At 34.6% G+C, this 16,918-nt stretch overlaps 1 protein-coding gene across 1 annotated transcript in view; it reads left to right on the top strand.

Annotated features, from left to right (window-relative positions):
- NEK10 (NIMA related kinase 10) overlaps positions 1–16,918 on the top strand; it is an 85,763-nt gene that overhangs the window by 41,657 nt on the left and 27,188 nt on the right. Inside the window, exons 24-26 of the mRNA XM_072329234.1 lie at positions 6,640–6,769; positions 7,379–7,449; positions 10,946–11,159. Of these exons, the coding sequence (XP_072185335.1) occupies positions 6,640–6,769; positions 7,379–7,449; positions 10,946–11,159 (415 nt within the window). The remainder of the gene's footprint in view (positions 1–6,639; positions 6,770–7,378; positions 7,450–10,945; positions 11,160–16,918) is intronic.

Genomic DNA, 16,918 nt, shown 5'->3' with positions numbered 1-16,918 from the left:
CCCATCAACTCATTGTGCTCACATCCACTTTTTGGTCTCCAGAAACATTCAACAAGTGTCAAATAATTTCAGTGTGTACAATTTTTCACTGTTGAGGAATTTAATGACACCTCTTTGCTTCGTCCGCACTTGCATGTCGGACACCATTCTGTCAGACTGCCTCTCTGCTGCCATCTGGAAACAACATGTAACAGAATATTGGCGGTAAGGCTCAACCTCTACTGCTCTACCATCACCATCCACCTCTGATGTTTGAGCCAAAATAATGAAATGGGAGGCATTACTTTCAGAGCTATCCTTGTATAGATATACACAAATTTATGCATGCACACATCTCTCTATATAAAACAAGAAGTGTTTGTAAATGTAGATTTAATTCAGTTTAGAGAGGATGAGGCAACAGAGACAGTAAGTATCAGTGAGATTTATCCTTCCATTTTAAAGATACTTTAAAAATAACTGCGTAAGCAATGAAGTGTTTCATTGGTACTGCTCTGTGAGATTCAGATAGAATTCACTTTCACTGGGCAATGAAGGTTTATGTGTGTAAAAGCAGTGAATATATAAATTTGCCAGAAAAAAAAAGATTCTGTCGGATAAATACATTAATCTTTAAATATGTATACTCTTGTAGGACAAGTACAAAGATGGTAGAACACATGGATGTACCTCCCTAGTCTGCTTCTGAAGTAGAACACAGAAGCTCTCAATGTAAAAGTCTTTTGATCTGTTCAGCAGATTTTTATATTAATTTTGTGCTCAGAAGAAATATTCTGAAGGTTTATACATATTTTATTAGTTATATTTTGATTAACTATTCTTTTCTTAGAAAAGGATAAAAATAATGTTTCAACTGAACATTATGAACTGAAGTTAAACCTGAAAGTTGTTTCAGTAGAAGCTGTTTTTAATTCTATTACGATAACCTCTTGGCAGTTGTATTTATTATTTCCCTACAAAAACAAAACAAAACAACAAACAAACAAAAAAACACAAAAAACCAAAAAAATGACCAGAACCTGGGGCTATGTCAGTTTCAGTTGTTTTTAAAACAGTGATACAAATTGCTGCAATGAAATTATTCAAGTTAAAAAATAACTGGAAAAACAAAATCAGCTATGCAACTCCTATGTCAACACAAATGTGTAAATATGCACTAATGAACTAGATTAGAGAGTTGACTTGACTGGAAAGAATTAATAATTAGTAAACAAGTTTTCTTAATAAAGAAAGGTAATGCTTGCTCTTGAGATTACACTGAGGGGAGCGATAAGACGTGTGAAAGTTATCTCTGCTAGCTGACTTCACCCATTTTGAAATGACATTCACCATCTGGTGGCAGGAAGATTTATTGCACTGTAAAATGGAGAACTGAACATAGCAAATTAAATCCCCGCCCCTGTACATTTTAAAAATTGGTGGAAATGCTTAATTTTCTATAGTCAAAAGAGGCTTAGGATGTTTGAAGGAGTGTGTTTTGTGAGGAAAAAGCATATACGTAATAGCTGCATGTAATAGTTTACAAATTACTTAAGAATTTCTAATGTGAAAAATAAATGCAAGTTAGTAGACAATGGAAGAAATCACTGTAGAATTCTTTGGCAATACATTTCAAAATAGAGAACTGTGAAGGCAAAATTTCTAACGAGAGACTGAAAATGCTGTTCCAGCTTTGTCACTCCAGGGATACAGAGTAGACTACCCCCAAAAGATTGCTTCTTGTAGGTGAGAAAAGCAAATAGCTTTTAGCACTTTTCACAGAACCTCTTCTTTGAATTGTCAGTTGTATGGCTCCTGTTCCTTATTTTGTTGCTATTCTAGTAATTATGAACTTACCGTACTTACTAAGTGTGACATATAGCTCACAGCAAACTATCCAAAGAGAAGACTGTAATGAGCAGCTTTTTTATTTTTCACCTTTGTGAAGTAAGGATGAGTATCTTTTCTCCCTCACCACCTCCTCTTCTGTGATTCAGAGGACTGATTATAGAGAAGCTATGTTCTTTTCCTACTACTCTCCAAATACTTACAAACCATTCTGCAGTAGTTCAGTGAAAAACAGAATATTTCATGTGAACTTACATTTAAGTTCCTTCCTTTATTTTGCTATAATGAATTATTCCAGCAACTACCAACAACTAAAAAGGCAATCCACGGCAAGCATTACTTTATAGATATCGTAATAAAGAGATCTGAATATCTGAAGCTAAAAAAAGTAAAGCAAACTTGTCTGTCATCTCTCCTCTTGTTTTCTTTCCATCAGTGCCTATTTGCACATCTCCATAGGGAAGGAAGAATGGTATAACCATATTTTGTACTCTTCTAGCCTCCAGCTATTTGTGGTTTGGGTCACTTCCTGAACCACACACGTTGCTGATGCGTATTTGTAGAACCACCAATAACTGCAGAAGTGTCTACTAAAGTGAATTCAGATAATTATTATGATAAAAGCAATAATTATCATTCATTGTTAAAATCTTCTGTGGTGGTATTTGCTTCTTACGTCTTTGGACTTTTTTTTTTTTTTTTTTTTTTTTTTTTTTTTTTTTTTTTAATATAGTAATGACCTGTCTGGGAGTTAGTCTTGAGGATTCACTCTTTAATTAATCCATAACTATCTAATAGAAATCATGTCTTATTTGAAGGTACACCTTGTATTATGGAGTGAAATACACCGACCTGTATTTACATCTGTCAGAAACACAGACTGATCAGTGAACACTGTACTGAAACAACTCAAAATTGACTTCTTGAAGTTCTCTGCAACGTGGGAAATCATCACCAGCTCTGTCTCATGTAAAATCAGCCCGATAGTATTGAAAGCATTTCTTACAGGCTTTAGAAGCTCTACAAAATTAATGCTGTTTTGAAAAGATGCTTCTCTCAGTTCCTTTCTCCCTTCCCCACCAAATTCCATACTTCTTCCTTCATCCTGAAACATCTATCCAGTAAAAACTAATGTGACCATGAGCTAATCCTCATGATATAGTCATATTTCATATAGGTATGCGATAGTATTAGTGTAGCAGAATCTAGAATCTGCTTGTGAAGATTAGAGTATTCTTAAATAAACACTATGACAAAATAACATCAGTGACTAAAATTATAAATGGAAGTTTGATAGTAAAAATGTCTCCAAGGCTATATAGATATGATTTGATGAAATGGTGCTGTTTTATAAATAGAACAAATATTGATAAGATTTAATTTCTATTTGCTTTTTACCCTAATCAAAAAAATGTGGGACAATATTAAATTAGCTTCTAAATTAGGTCTTTAAGAAGATAAACCAGAAAACTCTTTGGATTAATTGATGACATAATCAAGTTCAAGACTCATTTTAAGGCTGCTTGTGTAGACTGTCATAAAAAGCATATATGATGAGCAAGAATGAGCTTTCTGAGAAGAAATTATATATCAGTCTGTTCAAGGATACTGAGCATTTAGAGAATTACTCTTTGGATATATGATATGGATAAATCAGTCTCTCTGATTTAGAAGAATTCAGCCTTGCTTTTGCTTGTGGACATTCACTCAGTGAAGGACCCTCCTTGAAACAATGCATCAGAAGTAAGCTTCTCCGCATGAATGCATAATTTGGAAATGAGCAGTGATGTGTAAACTTAGAAGAAAACTGCAGTGATTATTATGAATAAGTTAATTGCAAGCACAAAGTGACTAATTTTTAAAGTATCTGCTGCCTCTCTTAATATCTGAGACTGTGGGCGTCATAGAGTATAGCATCTGAACTGCTGCTTTGCAGCAGTATGATCAGCCCTTGAATCAATGGAAATTCTTTATCAGTTCTTAGAGTTTCTCCCTTTCAGTATTTTATTTTTACACTGAATGCATTTTATGATGTGGACATCTGTTTGCAAGAAATTTAATTAGTGCCACTGTTCTGTTTCATCCAATCCAGATCTCTTAATATAAGAATTAAAGGCCTGCTTTTACAAGTAAGCCAGAGACCATACCAATGCCACTCCCTTTAGTCATTTTTCTGTGCTTTTTACTAAGACAGTTGTTTTTTTAGAATTTTTATGGGATAAATGTCAGTTTGGTTCTACTCATTCTTTCTTGTCTTGACCAGACAGTAAGAATTTATGCACAGCTGTCAAATGAATTAAACTGTAAGTATTCCCACCACCCTCCTATTTGTGGGCAGCAGAGCACAGGAACAGAACCAGGATCTTTCTCTGTTTGACATCCCTCACTAGTGCAGATCCAAACAGTGCAGCTTGACTGCAAAACTGTTTTACTAGTCAACAAGTACTGTACCCCACCCACGTTTCTAACTAGCAGATGGTGAGGTTTGCCTTTAGAACATAGTGAGGAATTTCACTACTTAATCTCTCAAAAGTAAATAAATAATGTTTGAAAATTCTATTTAAAATTCTTAAGCATTGAATTCATTTGCTATGAAAGCACAGTATCATATGCATTTAGGATTTTAGATCCTCTGTATCCCTTTTGTGGTCTCATTATGTAAGTTTTACTTCAGTCATCTGCAACATTTCTGAAGCATGAGATAGTATATACAGTAAGGTACTGGCCATCTTCCTGTGCTAAATATCAGACATTTGTTCTGGAAGAAATGACCAGGTAGTATTCCTCTAGAAGTCCTCCTTTTGAATCAAATAAATAAATAAATAAATAAATATAAAATAAAAGGATTAGGGATCAGATAGGTATTTAGAATGAGAAATCTTTCATCATATCATATCATATCATAGTATCATAGTATTGTGCGAGTTGGAAGGGACCTTAGAGATCATCGAGTCCAACTCCCGGGATTCGAGCCCTCTGTGTAGCAGAGCGGCACTTCTACCCCCTGCTCCACAGGGGGGGATTCGAACCCGGGACCCCTGGTGTTGAAAACGGGAATTCTACCGCTGCGCCACCGGAGGCACACTAACATGTGAACATCATGAACAAACAGACCAAATATTTTCAATAATTTCAATCAATTACGTGTTCTTGTGAAACCGCATTTAAACCACAATCTCCATAAACCTATTGCCACTGTATTTTTTTCTGTAATTTCCAAATCACAGTATCTACAAATATGTTTTTGCTAGGCACCACCCCAATGGGCTGCTGTTTACTCTGACGATCAAGCTAGATTCTGCCTTGTACGTGAATACAAGATTCTTCTGGGCAGGTCATGGTTGCTTCTGTATGTCTCTATTGCCTTTTGTCTTCAACATATTCTTTTGGTGTCTGGTATGCAAAACCATACTACCACCATCTGTATGGTAAATGGCCACACCAATCCTTGCTCTATTAGATATATTTGATATATAAAAGTGAAAGTTTTTGAGGCCTTCTGAAGAACTGCTATCCAAGTGAGGAGTAATGACAGTCCAACTCTAGAGAACGTGTTGTGTTTTAACATTATGTTCAACACCCTTTATTCATCTCCATGGTTTTACAATAGCAGAAGCAAAATTCCAGGGAATTACGTATTGAACTTTCTCACAGAAAACTTTATCTTGTTTGATGAATGTGTGACCTGTCTGTCTGTATAACTTCCTTCAGTGACCTCCTTTCTGAATTTATGTTCTATTAAGATCACTAATTTCCACATAATAATTTATCTAAGGGATGTCATCCCGTTTGTTTTAAAATGTACTTTTTGCATTTATTTTGTACATACTGGCAGCACACCTTCTAGCAGCATATCCAGTATATGCATCAGTAACTGAATTTGCACAGTGCCTCTTAACTCCAAAAATAGGTATTTTACCAAAGGTATTAGAACGAGTCATAATGTTGATACGACTGAATTGAAATCTGAAAGGAAATGAAAAAAAGTAAAGTAAAATCAATTTTCAAATTGATTTTATCTGTGAATACAGACAAGTATGTTTTGTCAGTGGATACAGAGGGAAGACGTGAACTGAAAAAACTACCATGTGACATGAGTTTTACTTCTTGCTAAAATTGAAAGTCCAATGTCAGAATATTCCTACCAATATAAATTACTGTCATCCAGATTTATTAAAATTATTAAATTAAGAGAAGGAAGTGGAATCTGCCTTGTACTGAATTGAAATTGCTGCCCTCTTTCACTTGCTCTAAGTAGAATTTTAAATGTATTTATTTAAATTGTCATTAGGTTGCTGAGTGTCTATTTGGAATCACCACTGATAACGTTTTACAGTAGTTTTAGCAGGATGAAAATGGTATAATGAGCAAAGTTTGTTTTTTCATGTTAGTTACAAAATCACATACATTAATATTCTAAATTAGGAATGATTCAAATATTTCTGACATGTGAATTACAGCAGTATGCGATACATTTACTCATTCTCTAGTTCATTTTATTGAATAGCCATAATCATAAGCAAGTTCCGATTGCTCTAGTTCTGAAGACATAGAATGAAATAAGTGGAAAGGACGTTGAACAAAATTTAAACTACCATTGTTGTGAGAAGAATTGCAGAAGAATAAATAAAATCTATTAATTGTACTTCCACTTAGATAATTAGAATAGTAAAGGAAATGCAAACTCTTGTAGGTAATAGTATATGCTCTGGAGATATATTGCAGTGACTAATGAATTTTTTTTTAATTGAGGCTAACACTAGGTGAAAACTAATAATTAAATACTTGTGGTTTGCACTGCTTTTCACTTAGCCCTGAAGTTGTAAAGAGTGAGCCATATGGAGAGAAAGCTGATGTCTGGGCTGCAGGATGTATCCTTTATCAGATGGCAACTCTGAACCCACCGTTTTACAGCACCAATATGCTCTCCTTGGCAACTAAGGTATTCAGATTTGCCAGTTCAACCCACCAATTATTTCTACATGTGATCACAAGGTCCATGAAAATTTGTATTTCGGGCTGTAGAAGCACAAAATGCTCTCTGCTCTGATGTGTGAATAAGCAGGAGCATTCTTCACAGTATGAGTTACTGTTTTTCCATTCTACTTGCAAAAATTGCTCGTAAATATATTGTTACTTCTCAGGCTGTCATATTTTTATTGTTGCATTATGTGATACGATCTTTAGGTATACATTTTCTTCTTATTATAATATTGTATTTTCTGTAGGGTTGTGTGTTGCCCTATAGAACTCTGTGGATGTTTGGATATGATTAAAAATAAAAGTAAATAATTGTTTTTTGTAAATGTTTCCCTTATTCAGATATTGCAGCCCCTTGGTCTACAGTGGTTCTGTACTTCAACGTGGATACCTGATTAGAAGTGATATTTTGCATTAGAAGATGTGTTCTAGGTTATTTTGCTAGTTACAGCTGATTATGTAATGCTTTCCCATCAGATTGTTTCAAGGAGAAGTATTTATCATATGAAATTTCTAAATAAAACATTGAATTTTTTTTTTTTCAATTAAGTATAGATATTTTATTTTACAGATTGTAGGGGCTGTTTATGAACCTGTGCCAGATGGACTGTACTCTGAAAAAGTGTCACTTACCATTAAGAGGTAAAATCTTGCTTTGTTCTGGTATCTTGCTGAAAATGTTTTATATATTTCCAATGGTGACTATTTGACACTGACTTCTGCTGACTCAGCACTGAATTTTAATACTGCCAGTGCTCTAGTTAATCCACTATACATCAAATTATTTTTTTCCATAGAATTACAGCATTTTAAGTAATGTTCAAGTACTGTTATAAAGCACTGTGTGATCACATTCATAGTTTTGTGACTGATAGTACATTTCCTGCTACCTTCCAATCCTGTTAACAAAGCAGAGAGAACACAATAATGGAGGAAAAGAAGAACCTGTATTTGTTCCACTCACTCACCACATATTTTTATGTTTATGTTATGATTACATGTTCCTGGTGTTAATGTAACGTGTGAGGCGAAGTATAGAAAGTGAGTTGGAGAACTTCTAAGAGATTTAGCTCTTTTTGATTGCTCATTTTAGAAAAACTCCAAAAGCAACTTTAATAGCTTTCTTTTTCAGTCGGATGTTGAATTCCGTTTCTCAAAAGTGCTTTATAGTGCAAGGAATGTAACATATTTGTATTATATTTTCTGCACAAATAGGTTTGTATTATTTAAAGACCTTGAGGATGAATAACAAGAAGAGAGAACAGGAACTAGTAGAATGGAACTAAGATTTAAAAGGTCATGAAATGTTTTGAATATTTACAAGTATTTGTAGTTGGAATAGCTGGATTTACTAATTCATTGCTCACCATTTAAGATTAAAGTAGTATTCCCATAAGTTTCCAGAAAATACTTTCAAGTCAAGATGTCAAGATACATATCAGTATTTGTATGTATTACATTTTCATAAATTTTTAACATATCTCTATTAATGACATAGATGTGAGAATCTGGTCCCTCTATCTTCTCCTTTTCATTCTTGAGAAGAAACTCTACAGTGGTCAGCTATTGATTTACAATTTATAATTGTAGATACAGTACCTTTATAAAACAGGTCTACTCTAAGTCCCATATAATTATGAGATTGGCTGAAATATTAATTATTTACGAAGATTAGTTGGTTTAAATAGATAATTAAATAGGTATCTGCATGTAAAATAAACATTATTTTTTTTCCCTGTTGTGTAAGCATTTTCCAGCTTATTTTAAAAGCAGTGGGAAGCATGAAAAGATTTAAAGAAAAAAAGTTTATTCTCTTAGTATGCATTAATCCTTAAATGAGATATTATATTTAGTTTTTAGTTTATTTTTGTGTGATATTTAGATGGAATAGAGAACATGAGACAAATTCAGTAATAGGGAATTTGTACTGATAGTACAGATGAGAAAACATCATAAATGAAGAAGTTAATTTCTAAGTAACTCTAACACAGTACCTGTTAAAGATAAAAGGAATAAATTATTAAACAAGGTTATTTTTAAGGAATAGGAAACGCTGAAAACTTAATTTTATAACTGAAAAATTGCATTCAGTATTATTATTATTCAGTATTTTTTTCATTATTAAGATTATTGAATTAAACCGTGTGCACCCGGTGACACAGTGGTAGAATTGCTGCTTGCAGCACCGGAGGGCCCGGGTTCGAATCCCCCCTGTGGCGCAGGGGGTAGAAGTGCAACTTCGCTACACAGAGGGCTCGAAATCCGGGAGCTGGACTTGATGATCTCTAAGGTCCCTTCCAACTCGCACGATACTATGATACTATGATGATGAAACCACTTTTTTTTTTTTTTTTTTTTTTTTTTTTTTTTTCCCCTAGAAAGTACTATTTTAGAAATAATACAATCATTCTGTGACACTTTCTTTAAGAAAGAGTGTTGGGTCATTGTATAGTAACTGTTAAATATTACTCTGCATGAAAATAATAGAACGTTATCAGATCACTGGATTTATTAGATTTAAGACCATGTATAGTACATGAAAAATGTGTCTATCAGCTTTCATGCCTTCACTAAGCACAAAATATTCTGGGGATTTAAAAATTGACCTCTTGCGGTTACTAAACAGCTATCTGGAGCTCCTGAAACACAAAGCATAGAAATGTAAATTAATGTAGGTTGACAAGGACATTTATTCAGTTTACTTAAAGTGGAGACTTTAGACATAGTAAGTCAATGTTTTGAGTGTCTTGAAAGATGGAGATCCCACAACTTTCCTAGATCCTCTTCCACAGTTCTTGTTCACCTTTTAGAAGTAGAAATATATCCTCATATCTAGTTGGACTTAACTGTTTTGCAGATTGTGCATATTGCTTCTTTCCCTATCACCTTTGAAAATTCATTTATTTAGCTTCTGTACTATCCCACTGAATAAATAGAAGTCAGCTCTATTTATCTTGCTCAGGTCCCCGTGATGAAGGTGTACTATCTATCTGTGTATCAAGTGTTCCCAGCAATTTAGTTTTCATAAGCTTTTTGAGAATTCATTCCGTCATCTAGGTTATTAATAAAGACATTAAACAGTACTGGCTCAGACCCAGCCCCTGAAGAACGCTACTTCCAGCCACCATCTGGACTTTGCACTTCTGATAACACCTTTTTGAGCCAATAATTTCAGACAGTTATTTACCCAACCTGTCATCTGCAGAATATTATGTTAAAGGCCTTGCTGCAGTAAAGGTCTCCACAGAATATACTGCTCTCCCATTGTCTACAGAGGAGCTATCTCATCACAGAGACCAGTCAAATAAGTCAGGTATGACTGGCCCATGATAAATCCATTCCAGCTGTTCTCAATCACATACATGTCTTTTGTGTTGTTGGTATAGCAAGTTTTAAAAATCATGTTGGTTTGTTCTTCTAATCCTTACTCATAATCTCTTGACTATTCCAAGCCAGGTGTTGACCAATGGGCTGCTTCCTCTCTGACTCGATATTTTCCCCGTCATTGAAAGAGTGGAAGAGATCACCACTTCAGCTTCCTGTCCTCTTTTCCATCCATCCCAGTGCTCTGAAGTCACATTTGGTATTTTCAGGATTAGCCCCAGGGATAAACTGGTGTCCATATGGATGAGCAGAAGGGGGGTAGTGACCCAAGGGTCAGATGAGTCTTGCTAGTGTTTCTACAATAGCCTTTGGTGTGTCAACACCAAAGCTACTCAGTGTCAGACAGTCCCCCATAGGCTTGAGCAGAGCTTCTGGGCCCCTATGTGCACCCCCTGTACTACCTGTTGTGACAGCTTCCACATCTCTGTTATCTTACTGTATTTGTTGCAATCTCAAATGGGAAGATACTGCTTGATAAATTTCTCACTATGAAGACTTTTGAAATTACATTTTTATAAACTAGCAGATGTTCTCTCTTCAGTCTTTCTGTGTAAAATTATTTATGCCTTTCTGAAGTGCATCCATTTTTAATTTTTGAGAGTTGAAGAAATGAAAATTGTTCCCTTGCTAAATTTCTGTTCTGTCCCAAGTGCTGGCTGGCATGGTTTGATAATTACCAATGAGAGGATGCAGTGGTAGCAAAGTTTTTAGAATGAAGTAATTAGCTTTCATTAGAGAATGTTTCTTTTTATAGGTGCTTGACCCCTGATGCAGAGACACGTCCAGACATAGTGGAGGTCAGCTCACTGCTGTCTGATGTGATGATGAAATATTTGGATGTTTTATCAACATCCCATCTCACTTTGGAGAAGAAACTGGATAGGGAGAGAAGACGAACTCAGAGGTACTTCACGGAAGCTAACCGAAATGCAGCAGCCTGCCAACATCAGCTTTCTATTTTACCTCAAGTAAGTATGTGTATTAAGCTTTATTTTTGCTTATCACTGTTTGCCATATCTTAGAAAACAAGGTTTAAAAAAAAGAAAAAAAATAATAGGAGACAGAAAAAACAAATCAAAATGAAAAGACCAATTGTGTTAAAACATTTTCCATGTGGGATTTTTAATTTATTTCAACTAGATACTCATTCAGTTTTGTTGTTGTTGTTGTTGTTGTTGTTGTGGATGTCCTCATACAGCAAAATTAGCAGAACCTTAAAAACTGCTTTCATTCCGTAATGGAAAATGATATTATTATGGAGATACTTCCAGTTTTGATAGAATCTGATGGTTTTTAATTACTAATAAATGCTTACTAATATTTAATTACTAATAAATATTTAATTACATATAAATATTTAATTGCACTTGTGAATAAGATGCCTCTACAGCAGAACAAATAGATAATATAGGGTATGATTCTCAAACAATGGAATCTAGAAAATGGAAAATACAGAACTTTAAATTAGAGATTTAAAGACCATTGATGTTGGTATTTGTTAATAATTCCTTACTGTCTGACACACTTTTGCAGATATACCTCTTAAAGTTCTTCTATTTGCTACAGGCTGTTTTAAGCACTCTTCATGAAGGATATCAGTATTTTACATGATGAACCAAACTTGAATGTGATCCTGGAGAATTCACTTAAAAGTACAAGCACTTTTTAAAAAAAATTTTTTTTATTTTTTATTTTTTTTATTTTTCACCATGATAATTATTGTTAAGGACAGTTAAAAAGTAAAATTATTATTTACACCACTGCCCTTATCCATCCAACTACTGCATCACTGTTAGAAACACCGACTTCTTTGATCATGGGTCAATAGTTTGCACTGAAGAACCTCTGTGTATTAAAAAGCTTTTCAGGATTACCTCAACCCAAACTCATGGACTCATGTTTTCTTCATGTGTCTGATTCAGTGTAAGGATTCTAGAAATTGTTACTAAAGGTACAACACTTTTATTTGTTTTATATTTATTTTCAATAAAATTTTGCCAATGTGGTTTGAAATGTTAAGAGGTATTAATACAGAACAATGATACAGGGTAGGATTAATGAGTTAAAGAAGTATGAAAAACTATTTTCCCTATTTTTTGAGTTTCCTTACCCTACATGTTTGAGAACTTATTCTGTATCATTAATTTCTGTGTCTTGGTTTAGTCATTTTCTTGTGTAGCTGTGAGGAAATCTGCAAAAATACTTACAATAGATGTAAAACTGGTTGAGTTTGGATTTCATTGCAATTGTCTTGCTTTTAGAGAAGAGTGCCCTATCCAGAAACCTGTATGATATGATATGATATGACTACTAGCTTTACACTGAACTTAGAGTACTTCAGCTTTGTATAAATATGTAACAAAATAAATGAAAAAAATTACACCAATCTACAAAAAGAGAAGGAAAGTCTCTCCCTACTCTAGGGTATAATGGCTAGTCTTCTTAAGGAAGGGATACTCTATTTCCACTGCAGTGGATAAGAAAGATCCAGAACTCCATGGAAACTGAGAGAGTATGGCTCACTAATGATAAGTGGAAGTCCTGGCTGTAAGTTCTTGTTCTAATCAAGACAGAACATATCAGGATGGGATTTTTCCACATATCTTTGAGGTGTTACAGGGCTTAGAATTAGAAGGAGCCAAGTTGTTTCTTTGCTTTCAGTACTGAAGGGAAACTTTACAAAGTTGGAGGATTTCTAATAAAAAGAATAATTATTCCTGAAAAATTTTACTTAAGAAAAAAGACATTATCCTGACTTCATATATTAGGAATAATTTCAAGCAGCTGATCCTTAAATAAAAGCTACAAGGTATGGACAAGCTAATTAATCTTAGTCAAGGCTCCAGCAAGTCCATAGCTAGGTAATTTGTCATTTTTCCAGGGTGTCAGAGAATTCAGTTTTTCTGCCTGTAGTTCAGTGCTTTGTTGAAGCCAGCTGCCTTATTCTTTGTTTTCTCTTTGCTAAAATGTACTTTTTGCCTCCTTTTTCAGTGACAGTTGTGTCATGTTGTTAATGTTTCTGAAATAAAGAGCATGTTCCATGTCTTTGCTTATGGGAACTATACACTATAGGTCTTTTAAAGCCAGTGTAGAATCGCTTTCGTACATAACTTAAGACCAGTATAGAAAATGGCAGTGTGACAGACAGATCACCCAATGATGCTGAAGAACCATGGATACATTGCCTGACAAGAATGGCATAAAATCCATCCTTGAAAATAATCCTAAAAATAAACAATAGTTATCATCAGCTTCTCACTTATATATTTTTATATGAGTGTTATATGAGATATAAAAATATATTTTTTATTTGTATAAATATATGAAATTTTTATTTATTTATATGAAAATATGAGATATTTTTAGATGAGTAATCTTACCTGTAGATAGAATTTTTATCTTCAGGTAAGCACTAATTCTTTCAGGCCTACATCTGCAGATATCACGGTTTTATATTTCTGGTAGACTAAGATGTCACTGACTGGAAACATTCTTTGATTATTCTTCTTGCAGCAGCTTGATTCCAGGCTAAACTAAGAAACCTGACTTATACTCTTGCAGAAACTGTCTGTTTATTGTCTGGAAATAGTGGAAGAAGGAATACAGCAGGACAACATTCTAATATTAAAGAGCCAGAAATGGCTGAGGCAGTTTTCTGTCATTTGTGGCATGAGTAATCTACCTTCATCATCCACATGTGCATAATTAGAATATTGTATTATGTCTTTTCAGGATTGGTTTAGAAACATAAGCAGCACACCAAAAGTCTAAAAATAAGTTGAGACTCCTTTGTATTTCCCTTACATCAGAAAGACCCCAATGAAAATAAATAATCTATTTTGTAGGAACACCCCTAAATGCAGAGCATGTTACTGCTCCCATTTTTCTAAATCCACAGGAATCAGTTCTCTTTTTCCCAATCTGTTTCTTCACTCGCAGTGATGTGTGGCCAAAGGAGAAGAGCTAAGACTCATACATTACAAATCCATACATTTGTAACCACACTGCAGCCAACTAGCAACTCTCATGATAAGAAAAACAGTAATCAATCCATCCAGTTTCTAAAAACAGAAGGACAGGCTCACAGCTATTTGAAAGGCAAAGATCAAAATGATTCAGCCATTTTCATCTACTCATTTTCCTCCACACCCAAGTTCAGTTCTGCACTGTTGGCAGTTTGATCCTGCTAATAATAACGGTGGTAGTTTCCAAGCACCACCACACGCATTGCAAAGTAATACTTAATTAGCAGTTTAGTTTGCATTTGTCTATTTTTCTTGTCAGTGTAGAAACAGAAACCAATGTTCATATTAGTCTCTTTTTTTCTCTGGATGTATATTCTATTTGTTTAGTTCAGCCAATCAGTGCTCATAGCTCTCCACAACTCCCTGAAAGAAGGTTGTGGTGAGGTGGAGATTGAATACTTATCCTGCAAAACTGGTGATAGGATGAGAGGGAATGGCCTCAAGTTGCACCAAGGGAGATTCGGGTTGAAGTTTAGGAAAAAATTCTACTCCAAAAGACTGGTCAGGTGCTGGAACAGGCTGCCCAGGGAGGTGGTTGAGTCACTGTCCTGGGGGTGTTCAAGAAATGTTTAGATGTTATACTAAGGGCCATAGTTTAGTGCGGAAGCTTTGGTGGTGGGTGGATGGTTAGACTGGATGATCTTGGAGGTCTTTTCCAACTTTGGTGACCTTATGATAATGTATACTTTTTATTTTTTATTTTTTCTTAAAACAACTGTGTGTGAACATAGCAAGTGCTTTTCTCTTGGTTTGATGCAAAGAGAGGTATTACCTTTAAATCACTTTGAATGTTACAGGTTATTAATGTTGCAGCAATATGGCCCAATCATGGGTGAGGTCACAGAGATGTCATGGAAGCTTAGCAGTCTACAAGTTTTTAATTTGTCCACCTTTCAACCCATTGGTTTTGTTCTGGCAACCTTTTTTGGAATTTATGTAGCAAGTATTGGAAATGGGGTTTAAATGCTGGAAGTGATTGCTTTTAAGGACATTCCTGTTTAGGATGAACATATATATAAACAATAATATGTTTAATTCAGCTTCAATGTGTATGTCAAAGTACTTCAATAAAATCATGGAATTTGAGACAAGTCTGAAAGCCTTATAGTTACTTGTCACTCTTGACAGGGGTTTCACCCTTCAGTCATAAAAGTGTTTGGTGATAGAAAGTCTCTATCATGCCAACGTAAACTCTCCTGTGTTAGGGAGCAGTTTGGAACCAGAACTGAATGAATAGTAACTCACTTTAGCATCAGTGATCTTTTATGCCATCCAAAGATAATGTGTAGAAAACTGAACTGTCCTATAGTAACTGGAAATTCTAGGCATGTCCATAGCACATCTAAACTGTGCTATAAAATGTATCTGCAGTTTGTCTCTCTTTTTATTATTTTTATTTTTATTTTTATTCAAGAAAATGTTAGTCTCACATTGTATGCTTGACAGAATACACTTGCTATCTGTGTCTTATTTCCAGGAGATACTAGATGGACATAAGCATGTCCATATATGGGATGTTTGATTCTGAAATTTCCAGATCCACTGTTAGCTGTCATACAGTTGTTCTGAGAGCAATAAGTTCAGCATTAAATTTACAGAGAACGTGTGCCCACTTCTCTTTGCAGGATTTCAGAGGGCTAAATCCTTCATTCATAATGGGTGGTCTTAAAGTTTAATTTAAATTGCACTTGTTGCAACTTAAGCTGCATACTTTTTCTCAACAATGGAAATAACTTGTATGTCTCCTCTGTCATTTCATTTCTTTGGCTGAACAATCAAATTCTATCAGCCTGACTTTCTAATTCATGTCTTCTAAGACATCTGATTATTCTCATATTTCTTCTTTGATGTGTCTCTCTCTCTCTCTCTATATATATATATATAAAGTAATTTTAGTCAAAACTGAACTTAGTTTCTCCTACTGAGAACCTTATTGATGCTGAGCAGAAAGATTATATAGTTCTTAGAGATTATTCTCCTCTTCACACATCACAGTGTGATCATTTTTCATAACAGCATGGTATTGCTGATTTTTGCTTTATATCTTATCCATCAAAATCCCCATATCTTTTCATGTAGAGATGCTGTCTGGTCAGTCCTTTTCCAAGCCGTGCACAGCTGTTTCTCCCTGTATAGATCTTTGCATTTTTCATCTTTAAAGTTAGGGTTTTTTCCCTTGTTTCTCCAGTTTGTTAAATTTGTCTTCAAAATCTGTCATTTGCCCTGATGCAACATTGTATATGGTGTGTATGCTGTAATATGACATGATATGCTTGTATGCACATTTAATCAAAATTTCATCTAGTCTGTCATTGGAATTCAGTGACTGTGCTCAGCAATTTTGGACCCAGGTCAAAAGCGATACTGAAAAATTTACTGACCACCCATTTTCAGTTTAGTAAACACTTGAAGTACTTAACAAGTTCAGTAAAACTTTTCTGTTACATATGTTTATGAGCACCAGCTTGGGTGCAGATGAGAAACAATGGTTTGCAGGATGTGCCTTCTGCTGTGTCCCAATAAGGTAGAAATGCTTCATTCGATTGACTGGGGAAGAAAAATGCCTTAGATACAGTCCAAATTGCTATTGACACACCTTGTAAGAATAGACTTAATTAGAAATGTATTATATGCTTCTTCTAGTATTGCCAGTGCAAAGTGTGATAATGAACAAGAGATAAATTATGCAAATCTATCAGATT

This window comes from Excalfactoria chinensis, chromosome 2, assembly GCF_039878825.1.
Source record: "Excalfactoria chinensis isolate bCotChi1 chromosome 2, bCotChi1.hap2, whole genome shotgun sequence".
Lineage (NCBI taxonomy): Eukaryota > Metazoa > Chordata > Aves > Galliformes > Phasianidae > Excalfactoria > Excalfactoria chinensis.
The sequence above is the reverse complement of the archived record's forward strand: the minus strand, read 5'-3'. Positions and strand labels throughout refer to the sequence as shown.